This window comes from Triticum urartu, chromosome 3 (assembly GCF_003073215.2).
Source record: "Triticum urartu cultivar G1812 chromosome 3, Tu2.1, whole genome shotgun sequence".
In the NCBI taxonomy this organism is placed as follows: Eukaryota; Viridiplantae; Streptophyta; class Magnoliopsida; order Poales; family Poaceae; genus Triticum; species Triticum urartu.
The window spans coordinates 730,906,870-730,926,077 of record NC_053024.1 but is presented as its reverse complement, the minus strand read 5'-3'; the positions used below and the strand labels follow the sequence as shown (position 1 = coordinate 730,926,077).

At 44.0% G+C, this 19,208-nt stretch overlaps 1 protein-coding gene across 2 annotated transcripts; it reads left to right on the top strand.

Annotated features, from left to right (window-relative positions):
• Positions 1–5,032: 5,032 nt before the first annotated feature.
• LOC125546283 lies at positions 5,033–13,040 on the top strand. 2 transcript variants are annotated; one of them, XM_048710500.1, is made up of 16 exons: positions 5,033–5,586; positions 5,676–5,916; positions 6,544–6,848; positions 7,065–7,241; positions 7,439–8,203; positions 8,284–8,378; positions 8,467–8,529; positions 8,625–8,713; positions 8,800–8,895; positions 9,110–9,766; positions 10,491–10,565; positions 11,251–11,321; positions 11,410–11,467; positions 11,816–12,014; positions 12,127–12,192; positions 12,297–13,040. In XM_048710500.1, exons 1-16 carry the CDS (start codon positions 5,291–5,293, stop codon positions 12,791–12,793), a joined length of 3,750 nt encoding a protein of 1,249 aa, XP_048566457.1. In that variant the 5' UTR covers positions 5,033–5,290; the 3' UTR covers positions 12,794–13,040. The 2 variants fall into 2 exon arrangements, with proteins under 2 accessions (XP_048566457.1, XP_048566456.1); XM_048710499.1 differs by having other exon boundaries at positions 5,033–5,592.
• The last annotated feature ends 6,168 nt before the right edge of the window (positions 13,041–19,208 follow it).

Below are 19,208 nucleotides of genomic sequence, written 5' to 3'. Positions count from 1 at the left end.
TGTCCGCGCCATCACCATGTCCACCGCCAACGGAGTCAACCGTGCCGCCGCTGAGAAGCTTGAAACCGAGAAGAAGGCCACCGAGGATGTCGCTGCTGCCATTGCGGCCTCTGCATGGCCGATCGGAGGGTATAACTTGTTTATCCCTCTCTTTGTTTATTACTGTTTTAGTCGTACTAGTGATTTGTGTATATGCTTCTACTTTCTGTCTAGTACGCGTTAATATGATCAAATATTAGTATGTGCTTAGTACTGTTTACGCCATGCTCATGATTTATTCTTGGATTAATTTCATCGAAAAATTGCTTATTTCCCCAGCATTTAGTAAATATAAAGTGAATGGACCCGAGGGCCATAGGTTTGCTACCTCTTGAGCACTACATTGGTTTTCCCTTAAAGAGGAAAGGGTGATGCAGTAAAGTAGCATAAGTATTTCCCTCAGTTTTTCAGAACCAAGGTATCAATCCAGTAGGAGATCACGCTCGAGTCACACGCACCTACACAAACAAATAAGAACCTCACAACCAACGCGATAAAAGGGGTTGTTAATCCCTTCACGGTCACTTACGAGAGTGAGATCTGATAGATATGATAAAATAATATTTTTGGTATTTTTATGATAAAGAGTAAGTAAAGATGCAAAGTAAAATAAATGGCAATAGAAATAGCTAAGTGTTGGAAGATTAATATGATGGAAAATAGACCCAGGGCCATAGGTTTCACTAGTGGCTTCTCTCAAGAGCATAAGTATTACGGTGGGTAAACGAATTACTGTCGAGCAATTGATAGAATTGAGCATAGTTATGAGAATATCTAGGTATGATCATGTATATATAGGCATCACGTCCACGACAATTAGACCGAAATGATTCTGCATCTACTACTATTACTCCACACATCGACCATTATCCAGCATGCATCTAGAGTATTAAGTTCATAAGAACAAAGTAATGCTTTAAGTAAGATGATATGATGTAGAGGGATAAACTCATGCAATATGATATAAACCCCATCTTTTTATCCTCGATGGCAAAAATACAATACGTGCCTTGCTGCCCCTGCTGTCACTGGGAAAGGACACCGCAAGATTGAACCCAAAGTTAAGCACTTCTCTCATTGCAAGAAAGATCAATCTAGTAGGCCAAACCAAACTGATAATTCGAAGAGACTTGCAAAGATAACCAATCATACATAAAAGAATTCAGAGAAGATTCAAATATTGTTCATAGATAATCTTGATCATAAACCCACAATTCATCGGATCTCGACAAACACATCGCAAAAGAAGATTACATCAAATAGATCTCCAAGAAGATTGAGGAGAACTTTGTATTGAGATCCAAAGAGAGAGAAGAAGCCATCTAGCTAATAATTATGGACCCGAAGGTCTGAGGTAAACTACTCTCACATCATCAGAGAGGCTATGGTGTTGATGTAGAAGCCCTCCGTGATCAATGCCCCCTCCGGTGGAGCGCCGGAAAAGGCCCCAAGATGGGATCTCATGGGTACAAAAGGTTGCGGCGGTGGAAATAGGGTTTTGGCTCCGTATCTGATGTTTCTAGGGTATATGGGTATATATAGGAGGAAGAAGTACGTCGGTGGAGCAACGAGGGGCCCATGAGGGTGGAGGGCTCGCCTGGGGGAGGTGGGCGCGCCCCCCTACCTCATGCCTTCCTTGTTGATTGCTTTATGTAGACTCCAAGTCCTTTGGATCACGTTTGTTCTGAAAATCACGTTCCCGAAGGTTTCATTCCGTTTGGACTCCATTTGATATCCTTTTCCTTCGAAACACTGAAATAGGCAAAAAAACAGCAATTTGGGTTGGGCCTCCGGTTAATAGGTTAGTCCCAAAAATAATATAAAAGTGTATAATAAAGCCCATTAAACATCCAAAATAGAATATAATATAGCATGGAACAATAAAAATTATAGATACGTTGGAGACATATCAAGGTTCACTAGAGGCATCTCTCTCATGAGCATAATACAGTGGGTAGACAAATTACTGTTGGACAATTAATAGAATAGCGCATAGTTATGATGATTCTTCATGGCATGATCACTATATAGGCATTACGTCCGAGACAAATAGAACAAAATCCATCTGTATCTACTACTATTAATCCACCTCTTGATTGCTATCCAGCATGCATCGCAAGGTATTAAGTTCATAATAAACAGAGTAATGCTTGAAGCATAATAGCATAATGTAGACACAACAAGATGTTACCTTTAGTAGCAACAATACAAATACATGTCTTGCAACTCGTTCTATCATAGAGTAAGGACACCGAGAGATTGAACCTACTACCAAGCACCTCTCCCACTGAAGATAAAATCAATCTAATTGGCCAAAGAAGATGGATAGATCGGAGAGAAATACAAGGCTATAAAATCACACACAAATAAATCTTAGAAAAGACTGAAATACTTTCAATGAATAATATGATCATAAACCTACAATTCATCGGATCCCAACAAACGCACCGCGAGAATTATATCAAATAGATCTTCGAAGAGATTATTGTATTTAAGATCAAAGAGAGAGAAAAGCCATCTAACTACTGCTATGGACCCGTAGGTCTTGTGGGAAGTACTCACACATCATCATGGAGGCAGCAAAGTTGATGAAGATCGCCTCCCCAATGGTTTTCCCCTTCGGTAGAGTACCAACAATGGACTCCAGATGGGACTAGGGAATAACAGAGGCTTGCGGCAGTGGAGGAATTGTTTCGGGTCTTGCTCTAGGGGTTTCTGGATTTTAGGGAATTTATAGCGCTGTAATTAGGTCAAACGGGAACACGTGGGACCCATAAGCTCATAAGGCACGCCTCCCCCACTGCTTCCTTCTACCTTGAATGGTGTGTCAGCACACCAAATTATATGACTATATTCAATATGCCCTGATGTCCATAGTACCGTACTCAGACGACCCTACCCTTAAAGAATAGTAGGATTACATTCATCGTTCCAGCTGTAAAAACACAATTTCTAGTTTGACTGAATGAGATTCATGCAATAGGCATCAGTAGGGAGTGCGAAAGCAGGGCAAGCCACCTGAGCTTGTGCCTCCCTCGCTCATCATCCGGTGCATCCCCGAAACTTTGAGGGTTTCTTCTGGTTTAGAAAAAATCACCGTGAAGTTTGTCGTGCTTGGACATCATTTGGTATGTTTTTTCTGCGAAAAAAGAAATAGGGAAAAAATAGAAACTGACACTCACTAAGTTAATTGGTTAGTGCATAAAAATGATATAAAATGGCATATAAAGCATAGAAGATTGATAATATAATAAGATAAACTAAAAAAAATAGATAAACCGGAGACTTATCAAGCTCCGTAGTTTCTTCTTCTCGGTGATAACCTAAATGTACTTATTTCGAGAATGAATCCAACATAAATGATTATGATCAAATCTTATGCTGCTAATTTCTTCCTCTTCTAAGTGTGTTGTCTTGATATAACTAACCATGCTCATTACATGGTTGGCGAAGTTTTCTCCTCAGCTCAGTAAACCCCTATGCATGCATGTATCCAAATGAAGAATCGTACATATTTTGCCAGAAGCTTCAACTGTCAAATTTAAGGAGGTTTTCTATTTGAAAGATGGGAATATCTGGTTATCCATGGCAGCGGGATTGTTGATTTTTATTCCCCAAGGTAGGATGTCTACATCAATGAAACTAAGGAATACTTATAAATATCTTACTCATTTCCTCCGAATCATCTCAAGGACGAATCTATGTTCTTAACTTTTTAAAATTTTCCCTACCTGACATATTTTGGTCTCACTGGAAATGGAACTGCAAAATGTGGATATAAAAATGAAAACCCTTGTGGCATTGTTTGTGTATGTGCAATCCATCTCAAGCCTAGGGTAGTAGTTCAACACTATGTAGGCACTCCCCGTATTTATTCTAAAGATTTTTTTGTATGTCATTGTTTGTGTATGTGCAACCATCTCAACCCTAGGGTAGTAGTACATCACTATGTACACACTCCCATATTTGTTTTAAAGAATTTCTTATATGTCTTCTACATGTAATCTATTCGTTGTAGAAAGACATTAGTAGCTACTTGTATGGATCTAGGGTATCTTCACATAGATCACACGTGTAATGCATCTGTTGAGATCAAATATTATGATTGGTGTTTCATTGTAGATTTTTTCTTTTGCATGGTACAACTTTAGTACTCATTTGCTCTTAATCGTGCTATGGAACTTGCTAATTTTCTTTTATACTACTGACTTGGGGATTAGAAGGACGTAGGGTTGACGGGCAGAGTTCAGATTTGCAAGGCAATGGTTATTATGTGCATTGATTTCTCTTCATCCTCCCATTCCGCATGTTATCCTCCTTGACGTTTACCGATGCGTGTCCATTTTCCATTTTCGATCCCGCTCTCCATTGGTCCCCTCTACGTGTAACTCTAGCAAAGTTAAGTCGAAATGTGAGTGACCAGTTCTGCGGGATGCAGAGCGACGTGCTACTTTCAACGAAATTAATAAGCGATAAAGATGCGCTTGGACCCATTCCCGATCTAAACTCGTGGTTATTATGTGTAGTGATTTCCCTCGCCCCCTTTGTGTTATTCACCTTGAATCCTCGATCCTCTTGAATAATTACCCCACACGACATCTTTATGTTCCATTTCGCCTCCAACTATCCACCTTATCCTCCACTAGCAGTAACTCCAACGAATTTAAGTAGCAACATAGGTGGTCAGTTTCGGGAGAGAGCATGCGACTCATGATTGCCGCGAGAGAGCGTGGTTATTAAGTAGCGACATGGGTGGGCACGTGCACTCGTTTCCAACGAAATTAGTTACGGCTTGATATCATATTTTGGCTTTGAGGCCCAATAAATCGAAGAAAGTGAGCTTGAAAAAAACGTTTTGTTGTATAGAAAACCTAGGTTGTACTACACTACCCTTGAAAAAAATTGTACTACAAAAGAGAAATGAAATGATGATTGACCAAATTGACCCCGGGTCCAAGAGTGTCAGAATTTGCCCTCGTGCCTAAAAAGGACCGATCTTTCTCTCCCATCTGTACCCGCAACCCGGCCGAATTCCCCCACGCGCTCCCCCTCGCCGCCGGCGACCTCCGCTTCTAGGGTTTTGCCCCCCGGCCCGCCCCGAATTCCCCCAACCCGCGGGCCCCTCGATCCCCAATCCGGCCGATCCCGGCCGCTCGACGGCCGGATTGGCCGCCCTCGTCCGGCCGGTCGGCGGGATTCGTTCTTGACCTTGATGCAGTGCAGCTTCGGAGGGGGCTGACGACGAGGCGCGATGTCGGGAGGAGGAGGAGGAGGCTCGAGGCCCGACGCCGCCGCGGGGGGCTTCCCCGCGAGGGGGGCGCCGGGGGCCGCGACGGAGCCGCCGTCGCTCGCGCAGTACATCTCGCTGGATCAGTTCCCCGTCGGCGAGCACCGGCACTCGCGCTCCGCGGAGCTGCGGCGGGCGCTGGCCGACTCGGCGGAGCAGCCGCTCGCCGCGCTGGCGCAGGGCAAGCCGCTCCCCCCCGCGGCCGCCGAGGAGCTCCGGCGGATCCGGGGCGGCGTCGCGGAGTCGTCGGCCAGGGCCAAGTACACGTTGCTCCTCGTATCTTTTCGCCGTGCTTTTCTTCCGCGTGCATTGCTGCTCCGGTGGGGCCTGAAATGGAATGGGGTTGCAGGGACAGGGTGAAGTCGCTGCAGGAGTCCATCCAGAAGCTGGACAAGTACAAGAACGTGGTCACGCGGCGCCGGCAGAGGAGCGACGGCGCGTCGGTGGATAGGTCGTCGGGGAATGTCGGCGGCTCTCTCAGGATCGGGGCTCAGAACAGCGGGGATAACCCCGCCCAGAGGCTCGAGGAGAGGGCTAAGAGCTCGACCATGAGCAAGCGTGTCCGGTCGTCGCTGACGGCAGATGCACGGGTTTGTACTTCTGCTACTTCACCGATGCTTTCAGTCAGCAACTCCATTTCGCTTGTATGCCATTGCTTCCACGGTTGTAGTTAGTTTGAGTTGGTACTTTGGGTTATGCGTTATGACATATTAGAGGTTCCGTTATTCCTCTTCTAAACAGATAAATTTGTGTGAACTGGTGGTTGGCATGGCATGTCAGTGTGCGTGCGCAAATCACATGGGACAACAGGTCATGGAAGTGATTTCATCTTAAATGACAAATCTTTGTATACTTCTATGATGCTGATAACTATGCGCTTAGGCCCAACTATTCCTTCAGTGTATCGAATTTCATGACTGAATTAAAACATTGTGGAGACAGAACCGTTAGGTCGATTAATCTTTGAGTGGACCAGTTCCCCTAGGTAGAGATGTGTCAAGATTGAGCAACACTTTAATACCATGTCTCTCTACCGAATTCCCTTTTGTTGCTCAGTGGTTGAGTTAAAGTCCCCACACTTATTTTTTTTGTGGCCTGTTCAATTGTTAGACAATAGTGCATTTTTACTTTTTTTTGACTATGAGTGCGTTCATCCTTATTATGTCTTCAAAGGCTACCATTTGCTTTTGTTTTGACTCTTTGGCCGCATATTTCAGTTGGAAGGGCGTGTTAGTGTTTCTACAAGGCAAGGAGGTCCTTTGGTTGATACTGAGAAAAACCCATCTTTGGAGAAGGACAAAAGCTCCGTTAGAATTGCCAATGCCACATCAGGGTTTTCTGAAGACAAATTACGAGGCCTAGCTCCTGGTGGTGAAGGATGGGAGAAAAAGATGAAACGTAAGCGTTCTGTTGGAACTATGCTCAATAGAGGCAGTGATGTAGACCGAGATGTTAAACCATCAGTTCAACATAGATCAAACAGTGAAGTACGTGGACGATCTAGTGATGCTATTCCATTTAGGTAATCTTCGTGCACTGTCATCAGCTTTGTTATGTATTTATAGTTTTTCCACATAAGCTTCAAATGGATCATTATGGAGATGCATTATGAGGTTAAGAATGCTATAGCTTCAGAGGTCCAACCTCAGATTATTGTCTTCAGGTTCATGACCATGGTGAGTTATCTCCGCATTCAGGGGCACTTATCTTATCCCTCCTTTTAATTGTTGTATGACAGACATGGAGCTTCTGCTGGAGCATCTGGAGGTAGCAAGATGGATGGAAGCTCTCAACTGAGTAGTTCTGGCTCACGGTATCTTCTGAAGACAGAGATGGATTCCACCCCTCTTCCAAATGAAAGACGAGAGCGCCATGGTGGGCTAGACAAAGAACGGGTTTTGGTGAAAGGAAACAAGTAAGCATTGATAGCTTGATGTCAATATTGTAGCAACACATTCTATAACATGATCAGACTGATTTGAATGGTTGAAACCTCTTTGTGCTGCTGTAGTTCATGTAGTTTCGAACTTTCAATTTTTTTTTTTTTTGCAAAATATGAATAGTTATGTGCTTCTTCATTCTTCTGATGTTTTGTATCCATCGTGATTCCAGGGCACATATTTCCGAGGATATGCAACCAGGAACCTTAAGTCCTGTGACCAAGGGTAAAGCAACCAGAGCACCAAGAACCAGTTCGCTTGTCGGTATCCACTCATCATCTACTTTGCTACGCTCAGCTGGAGGAATTGATGAATGGGAAGAAGCACCGTGCACAAATAAAGCCTCACCATTGGCAAGCACCACAAATCGCAAGCGTCCCATGGCTGCAACTGCCTCTTCACCTCCTGTTGCTTGGGTGGGTCAACGTCCACAGAAAATGTCACGGACAAGAAGAGCAAATGTTGTATCACCGGTGTCAAATTTTGATGAACCCGTATCTGAAGGATCACCAGTTGATGTTGCTGTTAGGCCAGCTTTAGAAACGCCTGGCCTTTCACTTCCAAGGGGTGCAGCTAGCAATAATTCACAAGCTGCATCTAGAATGGATAATGTTACATCTCCAGCTGGTCTATCAGAAAGTGAAGGGTCTGTTGCTACTGAACACAGGAATAAGGAAAAAGTCACAAACAGTGGCGACTTTGAGAATGAGGGGGCAAATTCAGCTCATATGGCATCAGACTTAATTTTCTCGTCCAAGAAAAGCAGGATTCCGTTGAAAGAAGAACTTGAAGATGGTAGTATTCGTCGTCAAGGGAGGAGTGGAAGAGGCACTATGCATGTTAAAGGGTGTTCATCCATACCAAAAGAGAAGTTGGACAGCACTGAAACGAGGAAGTTGGTAAAGAACGTAAGACCTGCATCTGAAAAGAATGAAAGGTGCTTAATGACTGAATTCTAGCGAACACATGTATTGTATTTTGTATCTGAAACTTATGGTCTTCTTTAATTTGGTGCAGTAAGTTAGGCCGTCCTCCAACAAAGAAAGGCTCGGACCGCAAAGCATCATCTCGTCACCCAGAAATTCTGAATTGTGGGTCAATGGATACTACAGGTTTGCTGATAGACATTTTAATTTACCATTGAAGATCTTTGGTTTCTTTCTCTGAAAGTTGATCCTGATGCTAAGCTGTTTGTTGTAGGTGAATCTGAAGATGACCGAGAAGAACTTCTAGCTGCCGCAAATGCTGCCCGTGGTGCAATAGGTGTGCAATTGCACACATCGTAGTTATCTATTTGCCATGCAAAGAGCTGCAATTTCATGTCTCATGGTTGATGAATTCTTTATCCTTTTCTGCAGTTGGTGCATATGCTGGCCCTTTTTGGAAGAAAATAGAACCCATGCTTACTTTCATCAGCTCTGAAGATTTATCCTTCTTGAAAAACCAGGTTCGATTTTATTTTCCTTACAAGTTGGTATAATGGACCTGTTGCCTTGTTGGGATGAATCATCACTTACCGGAGTCTCTGGTCAGATAATATTCTTGGAAGAACTTGAGATGGGCATGTCTAATAAGCACGATGAAGATAAGTTAAATGCATCAGCTAACTACAATGGGCCACCATCAATGGTACTTTACCTTCTGCCACTCCTCTACTCTTATCGTGGAAGATGTTTTCAATAAATCCTCAACTTTTGTATTCCTTTATATGTCTACTCCCTACTCTTATCGTGCAAGATGTTTCCAGTAAAATCCTCAACTTCTGTATTCCTTTATTTGTCTACCCTGTACTGCAAAGATCTGAATTTGATACCCATGTTTTATATATTATTTTCATCTGTAGGTTGAGCATTCCTCCCAGGTTCTGCCTCCATCCAATTCTTCTTTGTTGCTGGATCAAGGGGAAGCAAATGGTGTTGGACCAAGGGAATCTGTTGACATTTTGTCTTATAATAATGGCGAGAATCATAACAACACATCTCAAAAGGCACAGGGGCAAGGAATATTTGGTGAAATGGCTCCCCTGACAAGTAGACTGCTCTCTGCCTTGATTGTAGAAGATGTTGATGACTTTCCCGAGTCCAATGGTGTCCAAGGAGATATACTTCTGGAATTCTCAAATGACTACCTTCCTCGTGCTGCCTCAGTTGAATTTGAAGCTACGGGGCTAGAATCCAGTTTTGGAATGTCTCCTGATTTCAAGCATTCAAACAGTAACCCAGCATATAACAGCATGTCCAATGGTTTCACAGTTTCCAGTAATTTGAGGGGCTCATATAGTCAAAGTTCAGTTTGCAGTGAGAATCTATCAGATGGGATAAATGTTATGGGGTACCCAGAAAACGGCTCTTTGCATGGATCAGTACCGCAGATTACACAGCAGTATCAAACTCCCGGAAAAGATTTATCTTTACCATTATATGGATATCAGTATGCGCAGATGTCTTTGCATGATAGGACTTTGGTCGAGTTGCACAGTATTGACATTTTTCCAGAGATGGTATGGTTTCTAAAAGCCCGATTCATGATAAGTTGTCTATTTGAAGGTTATTTCTTTGTCATGTACTCCCTCTGTTCCATATTAGTTGTCGCTCAAACAGATGTATCTAGCATTGAAATACGTCCAGATACATCCGTTTCAGCGACAACTAATATGGAATGGAGGGAGTAGTTAGCTACAATTTTTATATGGAAATGCTAAAAATCTGATGTCAGGATGGCAAGTTATGTTGTCGCGAGGATGGCAATATCTTTTAGCAAGCATGGCAATTCCTGGCAAAAAACTGAACATGGCAAGGATTTGCCATGCTTGCTAAAGGAAATTGCTATCCTTTCTTATTTGATTCCATTTTTTGTTTCTTTTCGTTTTCTTGGGAACTGACAAGAGATTATCAGTACATTATGTACATGATATAAGCCAATTACTTCAACTAGATCAGACAAATTTTGGAAGTATGCCGTGATCAGGGCTGAAAGCAGGCTGTGAATTCGAAACCTTGAGGGGGTGTGGTTCAGTGGGTGTTGACCTGTCGTGAGAGTGTCGACCCTCATTTTGCATCGTATGTTCATTTAGGGTGAACCAACTGCAAACATATTTTGATGATCCTTGAGAAAACAGATGCATCATAGATCGTCACCTCATTGTTTTCAGTAATTGCGTGTTATTCCATATGTTTCCTTATTAACTCAAATCATGATCGTGGCGATATTTTTTCTGACTGCAGCCAGAGCTGGACGAGGGAGAGGATGAGGATATTAATAAAGTTATTTTGGAGCTGCAGAAAAGACTCTTTGATCAGGTGGGTATAGTCAGCATTCAATTTTGGTTAAACTCAAACGATCATTCGGATAATTAAAGTTATCAAGTCATCATTTCATCCTCTCTAGAGTTGACATGAAGTTACTGTGAAAACTTAGAGCATACTGAACTAGCATTGGTATTAGTAGTTCTAGAACTTGCATTCGAGGCTTCAAGCTTAAGTAGTGAGACTGATGAGAATATTATGGTGGAATTGCTTGATATGTTGAGTCTCATGTGACAAATTGATAGTACCTGAAACTAGTGAAATAGCAGGTCTCACCCACTTAGCAGATTTCAATAGATAAGTGGTTCGGTGAGAAAGTCACTTTTTTGGGCTGTTTGAATATGGCAATATTGCATAACTTGGAATTGTTTGAGTCAATTTGAAACGGTCCGACATAGGGAGCTTTAAACCAAATGAGATTATGCACCACACTTCAACTAATTCTAGCAGCCTTATCCTCATTTTTCACGTGTTGATGATTTCCTTTTGTCATTGGATTTACAGCAGTTCTATGCATTAAAAACATTAAAAAAATGCATAATGCAAAAATACCTCCCTGCACGTGTCCTTTTGACAACATTCAGTTTGGCATATTTCTTAGTACTTGCGCAACTTGCACATTTTTGTAGGAAAGGATATGCTTTTCTAATTAATATGTATGCTTCTCGACTTGTTTCAGGTGAATCAGAAGAAATGCCAATTAAATAAGCTAGAAAAAGCAATTCGAAATACTAAAAACATGGAGGAAAGGTATTAATGGTTCTACCTATGTCTATTTTTTATTAATGTAACTGAGTAGAAACTATTGCGGTGTCTAATTCCAAAATTTTGTTTGCAGGAGCCTGGAGCAACACGCAATGAACAAATTAGTAGAGAGGGCATACAAAAAATTGCTGGTACCTGAATACTCTATTAGTTGTATTACCACCTACTTTTTGTTAGCATTAAATTTTTTAAGGAATTGGACGATTAGGGCATTCTGCTTCCCATAGGTTTCGTGTCTTAACTGATTGCTGAACAACTGAGGTGGGTGATGTGATGCATGTTGGCCTGGCACCTTCATAGTGTAGTCTTGTTGATAGCAATGTTTGGCCTGGCACTCACTATTAGTCCATTCTGTATAACTAGGAAATATTTTATTGGTTGGTTTCCAGTGTTGCATGTTTCTTTCTATGCATGGTTTTTTTGTTTACCACTTCAGAAACCACTACAAGTAGTAACCTTAACCTTGATCTTTTTCACAGGGTGGTCGAGGTAGTTCTAGTCACAAGGGCGGTCTCAGTAAAGCAGCCAGTAAGGCTGCAAAACAGCTTGCATTGGCTTTTGCAAAGCGAACACTTGCCCGGTGCCAGAAATTTGAGGAAACAGAGAAAAGCTGCTTCAGGGAGCCTTTCCTTTGGAGTGTGCTGTCCGCGCCTTTGCCAAAGAGTGACCCAGTTGATGGTAATGCACATGCAATTGTGGATATCGAAATAAGCCACACAAACCCGCCTATTTATTTGACACTATAGTTGTAAGAACTTCCATATAATTAATCTGCCTTCTTATGCTCCAGGTGTCCCTCCAGGATCTGCAGATAGGCCAAAGGCCCTAAAGCTTGACAGAAGCCCATTGAGCCAAGGTATTTCTAGCACCCTTGAACAAATTTTACTTAACTTTGGCATGATGATTTTGTCAGAGATCCTTTTTCATGAGGTATCCCAACTTCTGCTGATCCTTTTGCAGGTAGCACAAAATTGAAAAAGGGCGAGAGAGAAAGGGACCAGAGCAGAGATGGGTCTGCCAAGAACTCCAGCTCGAAATCAGGCAGCGGCCGGAACTCGTCTGGCAGCGGCCGGAACGAGCGCAAGACCAAGATGAAGCCAAAGCAGAAGCTAGCGCAGCTATCAACATCTGGAAACGTCCTTGGCAGAGTCACAGAGCCATCCAACTCCAGCTTCCCATCACCGTCGCCGCGAGAATCCAACGAGTGGAACAACCCTCTGAGCACAAGACCTACCCAGCAACCAAGGAACAGCGCGGCCAACGTCGCTCCGGAGTCCCTGGACGCCCCCATGAACCTGCCACCGATGGACCCCATGGTGGACATCCTGGACGTGCCGGAGGGCAACGACATTAGTGCCTGGTTCACGGACGGCCTGGACGACTCGCTGCAAGACTTTGATTTCTCCGGAGGCCTGGAGATCCCGGACGACGATCTCACCCAGCTAGGGTTCATGTGAGATGAGAGCTATAGTAAATATCATTATATATATGTGCATATAATTGGATGATTCTTGATGCTGTGTTAGCAAGCGCTACCTTGCTGGTTTGCCGCACTAACCACCTTAGCTGATGTAACTAACCCCAATTGGTATTGGTGAGCATCATGAGGTGACAGCATCTATTAATCTGCAGTTTCAGTCTTGAGCATCATGTGAAGACTATATATATGCTTCACGGAAAGTAATTTTGGCAATTTTTCTTTTCTTTTTTGCGGTGAAATTTTGGCAACAAGTTGCCCATGCTCCCCATGTTTCATCTCTATTTTTGTTTTTTGAGTTTTGAATATTGTTCACAATTTAATGGGTGCAAGTGGAGTACTATATAATTTGCATATTAAAAAAGTCATAACAAAAATACTCGGTATAAAATAATGTGAACTGTACAAAAAAACACTGCATGTTATTATTAGTGAACTTGGCACTGTTCATCTGAGTATTTGTCCTTTTTTGTGTAGTCACAAATGGTTATATTATTGGATGAATTGTTACAAGTGCACAACTGCATGGCATTACTAACATCTACAGTATGCATCATTTCACATTTGATAGATACTATAATATGGGTTTGCAATGGCGAATAGTTTGCACAACTTTTCTACCTTACAGTCAGGCGATTGTGCTGATCAATGTACATTATATAAATTTAGTATCACTTAGTCCAACATTACAAAAGAGTGACTGCAGTTTGAAAACGTAAATATGACATTGTCATAATTCTTTTTTCTAAACAGAGTCCAATGACTTGCTTTCTTAATCAATTAATCACAAGAGAGTTGTCCAGTTAATTAACGAAAAGATAGGCGAAAATCATTACAGACATGACCACATGCAGACTACTCCCAAAGCATGAAACCCTGCGACCGCAAAGGCGGCTCCTCAAACACTAGCAACGTGCTAAAACTGCAAGTCATCAACATAAAGAACAAAACATCACATATGAACCCTAGCGAGAACCATTTGAGCAAAACTTCGGGCAGCAGCAAAATCACCGTGACAACTAAAACCATGAAAATATGCAGAGAATAAGGTCATCCGTCAACATTTGGATCGAATAAAGCTGACTAGACAACCTTAATCTGCATGTAACCAGCATAGGGAAGACAACGGCGCCCTTCACCATAGAGAAGAGGCGTGAACGCGAAGGATGACTTTATGTGCAAGTCAGCACCGTCACCATCCCATGTCCCAACCGTAATCACCAAGGAATCCCCTGCCAACACCACCATGACAAGACGCGAGAGCTCGAGCACGCCATCCTCCCCGACTGTGATGGCGGTGCCAGACACGTTGCTGTCGAAAATCGCAATCTTCATCTGTCAACAACAACAAGAAGGTCCTTTTCTGGTTTCCATCTCGAGGACCTTGTAACACCCCGGATGTGACTTTCCCAATTTGTACTCCAACTCTTGCCGTTTCCGGCGTTAAGTTATTTTATTTTCTCGGGTTCGGGTTTTGTCTCCGTGTGTTGTTATCGTTGTCATGCATCTCATATCATGTCATCATGTGCATTGCATTTACATACGTGTTCATCTCTTGCGTTCGAGCATTTTTCCCTGTTGTCCGTTTTGCATTCCGGCGCTTCGTTCTCCTCCGACGGTCATTTCTACCTTTCTTTCGTGTGTGGGGATTAAACATTTCCGGATTGGACCGAGACTTGCCAAGCGGCCTTGGTTTACTACCGGTAGACTGCCTGTCAAGTTTCGTACCATTTGGACTTCGTTTGATACTCCAACGGTTAACCGAGGGACCGAAAAGGCCTCGTGTGCGTTGCAGCCCAACACCCCTCCAATTTGGCCCAAAACCCACCAAAACCCTCTCCATCATCTAGAGCGTTCGATCACAATCGCGTGGCCGAAAATCGCACCTCATTTGGACACTCCTAGCTCCCTCTATGCTTATTTAAAAACACCCCCGAATTTCTCCTTCCCCTTCCTCCCGAAAACCTAGATCCAAATCATCATCGTCGCCCGCCGGACAAAACTCCCCCGCCGACGGACGTGTCCGGTCCGCCCCGCCGCCGCCACGTGGCAAGCCGCCACTCGCCGCCACCTTCTCTCTCCGCGCCGGCCCGGGAGGCCCAGGCGAGGCCCCCGCGGCCCGGATCCGCCGCGCCGCCCCGCGCGTCGCCCCGCCGCCGCCTTCTCCAGCTCCGGGCACCGAGCCGCCACGCCTCCGCGCCGGCCGCAGCCCTCGTCGCCGGCCGGAGCAAGCCGGCACCGCCCGCTCCTCCTACGGCGGCCGGGCCTGCCTCGCCGGCCACCGGCATCGCCACCGCCGCCCCGGACGTCTTCCCCTCCTCCGGCGTGCCTCCTCCCAACTCCGGCGAGCTCCAAGTTCCCCCGGTGATCCTCGAAGTCCGTGCATGAACAGTAACTCCGGCGAGATCCGGATCTGGATCTGGATCTGAGATCCACCTCGGTTGACTTTTTGCCCGAAACCCTAGCTCATGTGCTCCTGTTCATTGCATCGTAACTTTGCATTCGTAACTCCGTTTTGGGCATATAGCATATCAAAATGTTCGTCTCAGAGAGTACATCATTTCATTCCATTGCATCATTTTCATTTGAGTTCATCTTGATTCCCGAAATGTTGTTAGAAGAGTGCTACTTGGGATAATTGTCAGATCTGCTGCTCCATTTAGATAATTGTCATTTTTTCCATGATCATTGTGTGCATGATATTCCCATGAGCTCTACATATGTTTTGTTAAGGGTTTTGCCATCTTTCCAGATGTGCAACCCATGTATTTTTGTGATGTGTGTGGTGACTAGCACAAGCTTGCAAAGTGAGGCACTTGGTAATGCTGATTTCAGGGACTTAGCATTTTCACTAAGTCCTTGACCTGTTTATCTCATATTGCCATATGTTCATGATGTTTCCTAGTGATCCTGCCTCTTTTGAGGATGATCAGTAAGGATGTTTTATTAATCTTGTAGTGCTCTATCCATCCATGTCTTTGTTTGCAATTTTGGAGCACCCTAGCTTGAGTCAATCGAGCTCTACTTTTGCTACTTCGTGAATCTGGACAGATTGTCTACTTGTTAGCGATTTTGCCGATGATGTTGTAGTTGACCCGTGCATGCTATGCTATTGTTATTGCCATGTCTAGCTTGCATTTTGTGTATTCTTGATGGGTGTATGCTTATATCGTCATGACTTGCTCCGTAGTGAGTGCATCGAGCTCGTAAACATGCCTACTTGAGATCTGTTTCAGCATGTGCCAGTTTTCACTAAGTCTGAAAACTGATTATGCTTTTGCTATGTTCACATGCTTGCTAGTATGTTTTCTGATCCCTTTTGGCTCAAGGTCACTAAGGGACTTTTGTTAAGCTTTTTGAGTAGCTCCATGCCATGTTTTACTTTGCCATGTTCATGTCCTGTAGCATGTAGTTTTGTTGCTCCGAAGTGTGCTACCTGATCTGAAATTCCAGACAAGTGTTAATTTCACAAAGTCTGAGATATGTTTACCATATGCATTTTTGCCATGCTTGTTTGAACCTGTTAATGGATGAATTGGCCGTAGTTCAGTGTTATACTTTTGTTAAGCATCTTGAATGCATCCCTGCCATGTATTTTGTTGCCATGTTTGGGTGCTGTAGCATGTTCATCTCTTTGCATTTAGATGGCTACTTGCTGTAAATCGCAGACCGGTGTCATATTTGAATTGCTTGCCATTTCCAAACCGTAACTCCGATTCCGGCGTTCTTTATATCGTTTTCAAGCGATTTAATCTCATCTTTCCAGTGGCACACTTGGATTTCCAAGTTGAGGCCAGGTTCTTGCATCCCTTGTCAAATCTGCATCCCGCATAGCATACCATTTTGCATCATATTGTTTGAGCCTTGCACGTGGTTGATTGTGTCCTTGTTGCTTGTTTGTCTTGTTTGGGTAGAGCCGGGAGACGAGTTCGCTAACGAGGAGCCCGTTGAGTTTGCTTTCGAGGATCCAGTCAACTCTGACAACTTTGCAGGCAAGATGATCATACCCTCGAAATCACTACTATCTTTGCTATGCTAGATTGCTCGCTCTTTTGCTATGCCAATGCTACGATGCCTACCACTTTTTCAAGCCTCCCAAATTGCCATGTCAAACCTCTAACCCACCATGTCCTAGCAAACCGTTGATTGGCTATGTTACCGCTTTGCTCAGCCCCTCTTATAGCGTTGCTAGTTGCAGGTGAAGATTGGAGGCCGTTCCTTGTTGGAACATTTATTTACTTGTTGGGATATCATTATATTATCTTGTTATCTTAATGCATCTATATACTTGGTAAAGGGTGGAAGGCTCGGCCTCTCGCCTAGTGTTTTGTTCCACTCTTGCCGCCCTAGTTTCCGTTATATCGGTGTTATGTTCCCGGATTTTGCGTTCCTTACGCGGTTGGGTTATAATGGGAACCCCTTGATAGTTCGCCTTGATTAAAGCTTTTCCAGCAATGCCCAACCTTGGTTTTACCATTTGCCACCTAGCCTCTTTTTCCCTTGGGTTTCCGGAGCCCGAGGGTCATCTTATTTAACCCCCCGGGCCAGTGCTCCTCTGAGTGTTGGTCCGACATGAGCTGCCTGCGGGGCCACCTCGGGGAAACTTGAGGGTTGGTTTTACTCGTAGCTAGTCTCATCTGAGTGTGCCCTGAGAACAGATATGTGCAGCTCCTATCGGGATTTGTCGGCACATTCGGGCGGTGTTGCTGGTCTTGTTTTAACCTATCGAAGTGTCTTGAAGAACCGAGATACCGAGTCTGATCGGAACGTCTCGGGAGGAGGTCTATTCCTTCGTTGACCGTGAGAGCTTGTCATGGGCTAAGTTGGGACTCCCCTGCAGGGATTTGAACTTTCGAAAGCCGTGCCCGCGGTTATGGGCAGATGGGAATTTGTTAATGTCCGGTTGTAGATAACTTGAACCTTAACTTAATTAAAATGAATCAACTGAGTGTGTTACCGTGATGGCTCTTCTCGGCGGAGTCCGGGAAGTGGACACGGTGTTGGAGTAATGCTTGCGCAGGTTGCTCTCTAGTTTCTCGCTCGCGCTTTGCCTCCTCTTCTCGCTCTCTTTTGCGAACAGGATAGTCACCATATATGCTAGTCGCTTGCTACAGCTCCACATATTTACCTTGCCTTACCTATAAGCTTAAATAGTCTTGATCGCGAGGGTGCGAGATTGCTGAGTCCCTGTGGCTCACAGATTACTATTACACCAGATGCAGGGCCTGATGATTCCGCTCCAGGTGACGCAGGTGACCCGCTCGAGCTCAAGTGGGAGTTCGACGAGGACTCTCAACGATACTATGTTTCCTTTCCTGATGATCAGTAGTGGTGCCCAGTTGGGGGTGATCGGGACCGTGTCGCATGTTGGGTTATCTTTTATTTTGGCGCCGTAGTCGGGCCATGAGTGTTTGGATGATGTAATGTTATTTATGTATATTGATTGACGTGGCGAGTGTAAGCCAACTATGTTCTCTCCCCTTTATTATTTATATTACATGGGATGTTGTGAAGATTGCCTAACTTGCGACATATGCCTTCAATGCGATTATGTCTCTAAGTCGTGCCTCGACACGTGGGAGCTATAGTCGCATCGAGGGTGTTACAAGTTGGTAATCAGAGCCTTCCCCGACCTTAGGAGCCCCATTGCTTGATCGTTGTTAGCGGCCGAGTTGTGTATAGAAAAATGTTTTGAGTCATTTAGGAATTATATATCGGAGAGTTTAGGAATTCTTTTTACTTCCCAGTCTCCTCATCGCTCTGGTAAGGCATCCTGACGTAGGGTTTTGACTCTTCTCTTCTCAAATTTCACTAAATTTTTTTTAGGATCACGCGGGTATCTTGGAATCGTTCCAATGGTTTTATGATGAGAACATTGTCGTGGTGCCTCCTGTCAGGGGTTTTGTGGAAGTGTCCCGGGGAGTTGAGCTCTGAGGTGTTGTCGTCATAATTTTATCGTTGCAGTTCTGGAATACCTGAGTTTAGTACGCCGACATCAAAAATCTCTTTTATGCAGTTCGTTGGTGAGATAACCTCGACGCCACCCAGTGCTGGGGCGGGAGTTCGGGAGTATCGCCATAACTTGTATAACAGATGCTTTTCGAAGGTTGAGGTAGATGGTTTCCGAAGTTTTTCTCGGTTATGTGTTGAAGGATGGATACAACTGGATGTAGGATTTGCTAGATTTGGGTGAGATATTATTCTTCCCCTGTATCCCCAACACCTCATTGCATAACCGGAAAGGTTTGGGAGTTTCATAGGTGGGAATTCTTGTAGCTCTAGTTCTTCTTCCACGGATATTGGTTTGAGATTGGGATTTCTTACCGATTATTCGTTCTTGATCCGTACCTTGTTGATTTATTTCTCTACCTAAATTCTAAGTGACTTCTCAATTT

What these genes read in the sequence shown, in the direction of transcription:
- LOC125546283 (XM_048710499.1), top strand. Translation starts at nt 5,291, where the DNA reads ATGTCGGGAGGAGGAGGAGGAGGCTCGAGGCCCGACGCCGCCGCGGGG. An exon ending in CGCTGACGGCAGATGCACGG is followed by an intron (nt 5,917 to 6,543) that starts GTTTGTACTTCT and finishes CGCATATTTCAG; the next exon opens with TTGGAAGGGCGTGTTAGTGT. An exon ending in CAGAAGCCCATTGAGCCAAG is followed by an intron (nt 12,193 to 12,296) that starts GTATTTCTAGCA and finishes ATCCTTTTGCAG; the next exon opens with GTAGCACAAAATTGAAAAAG.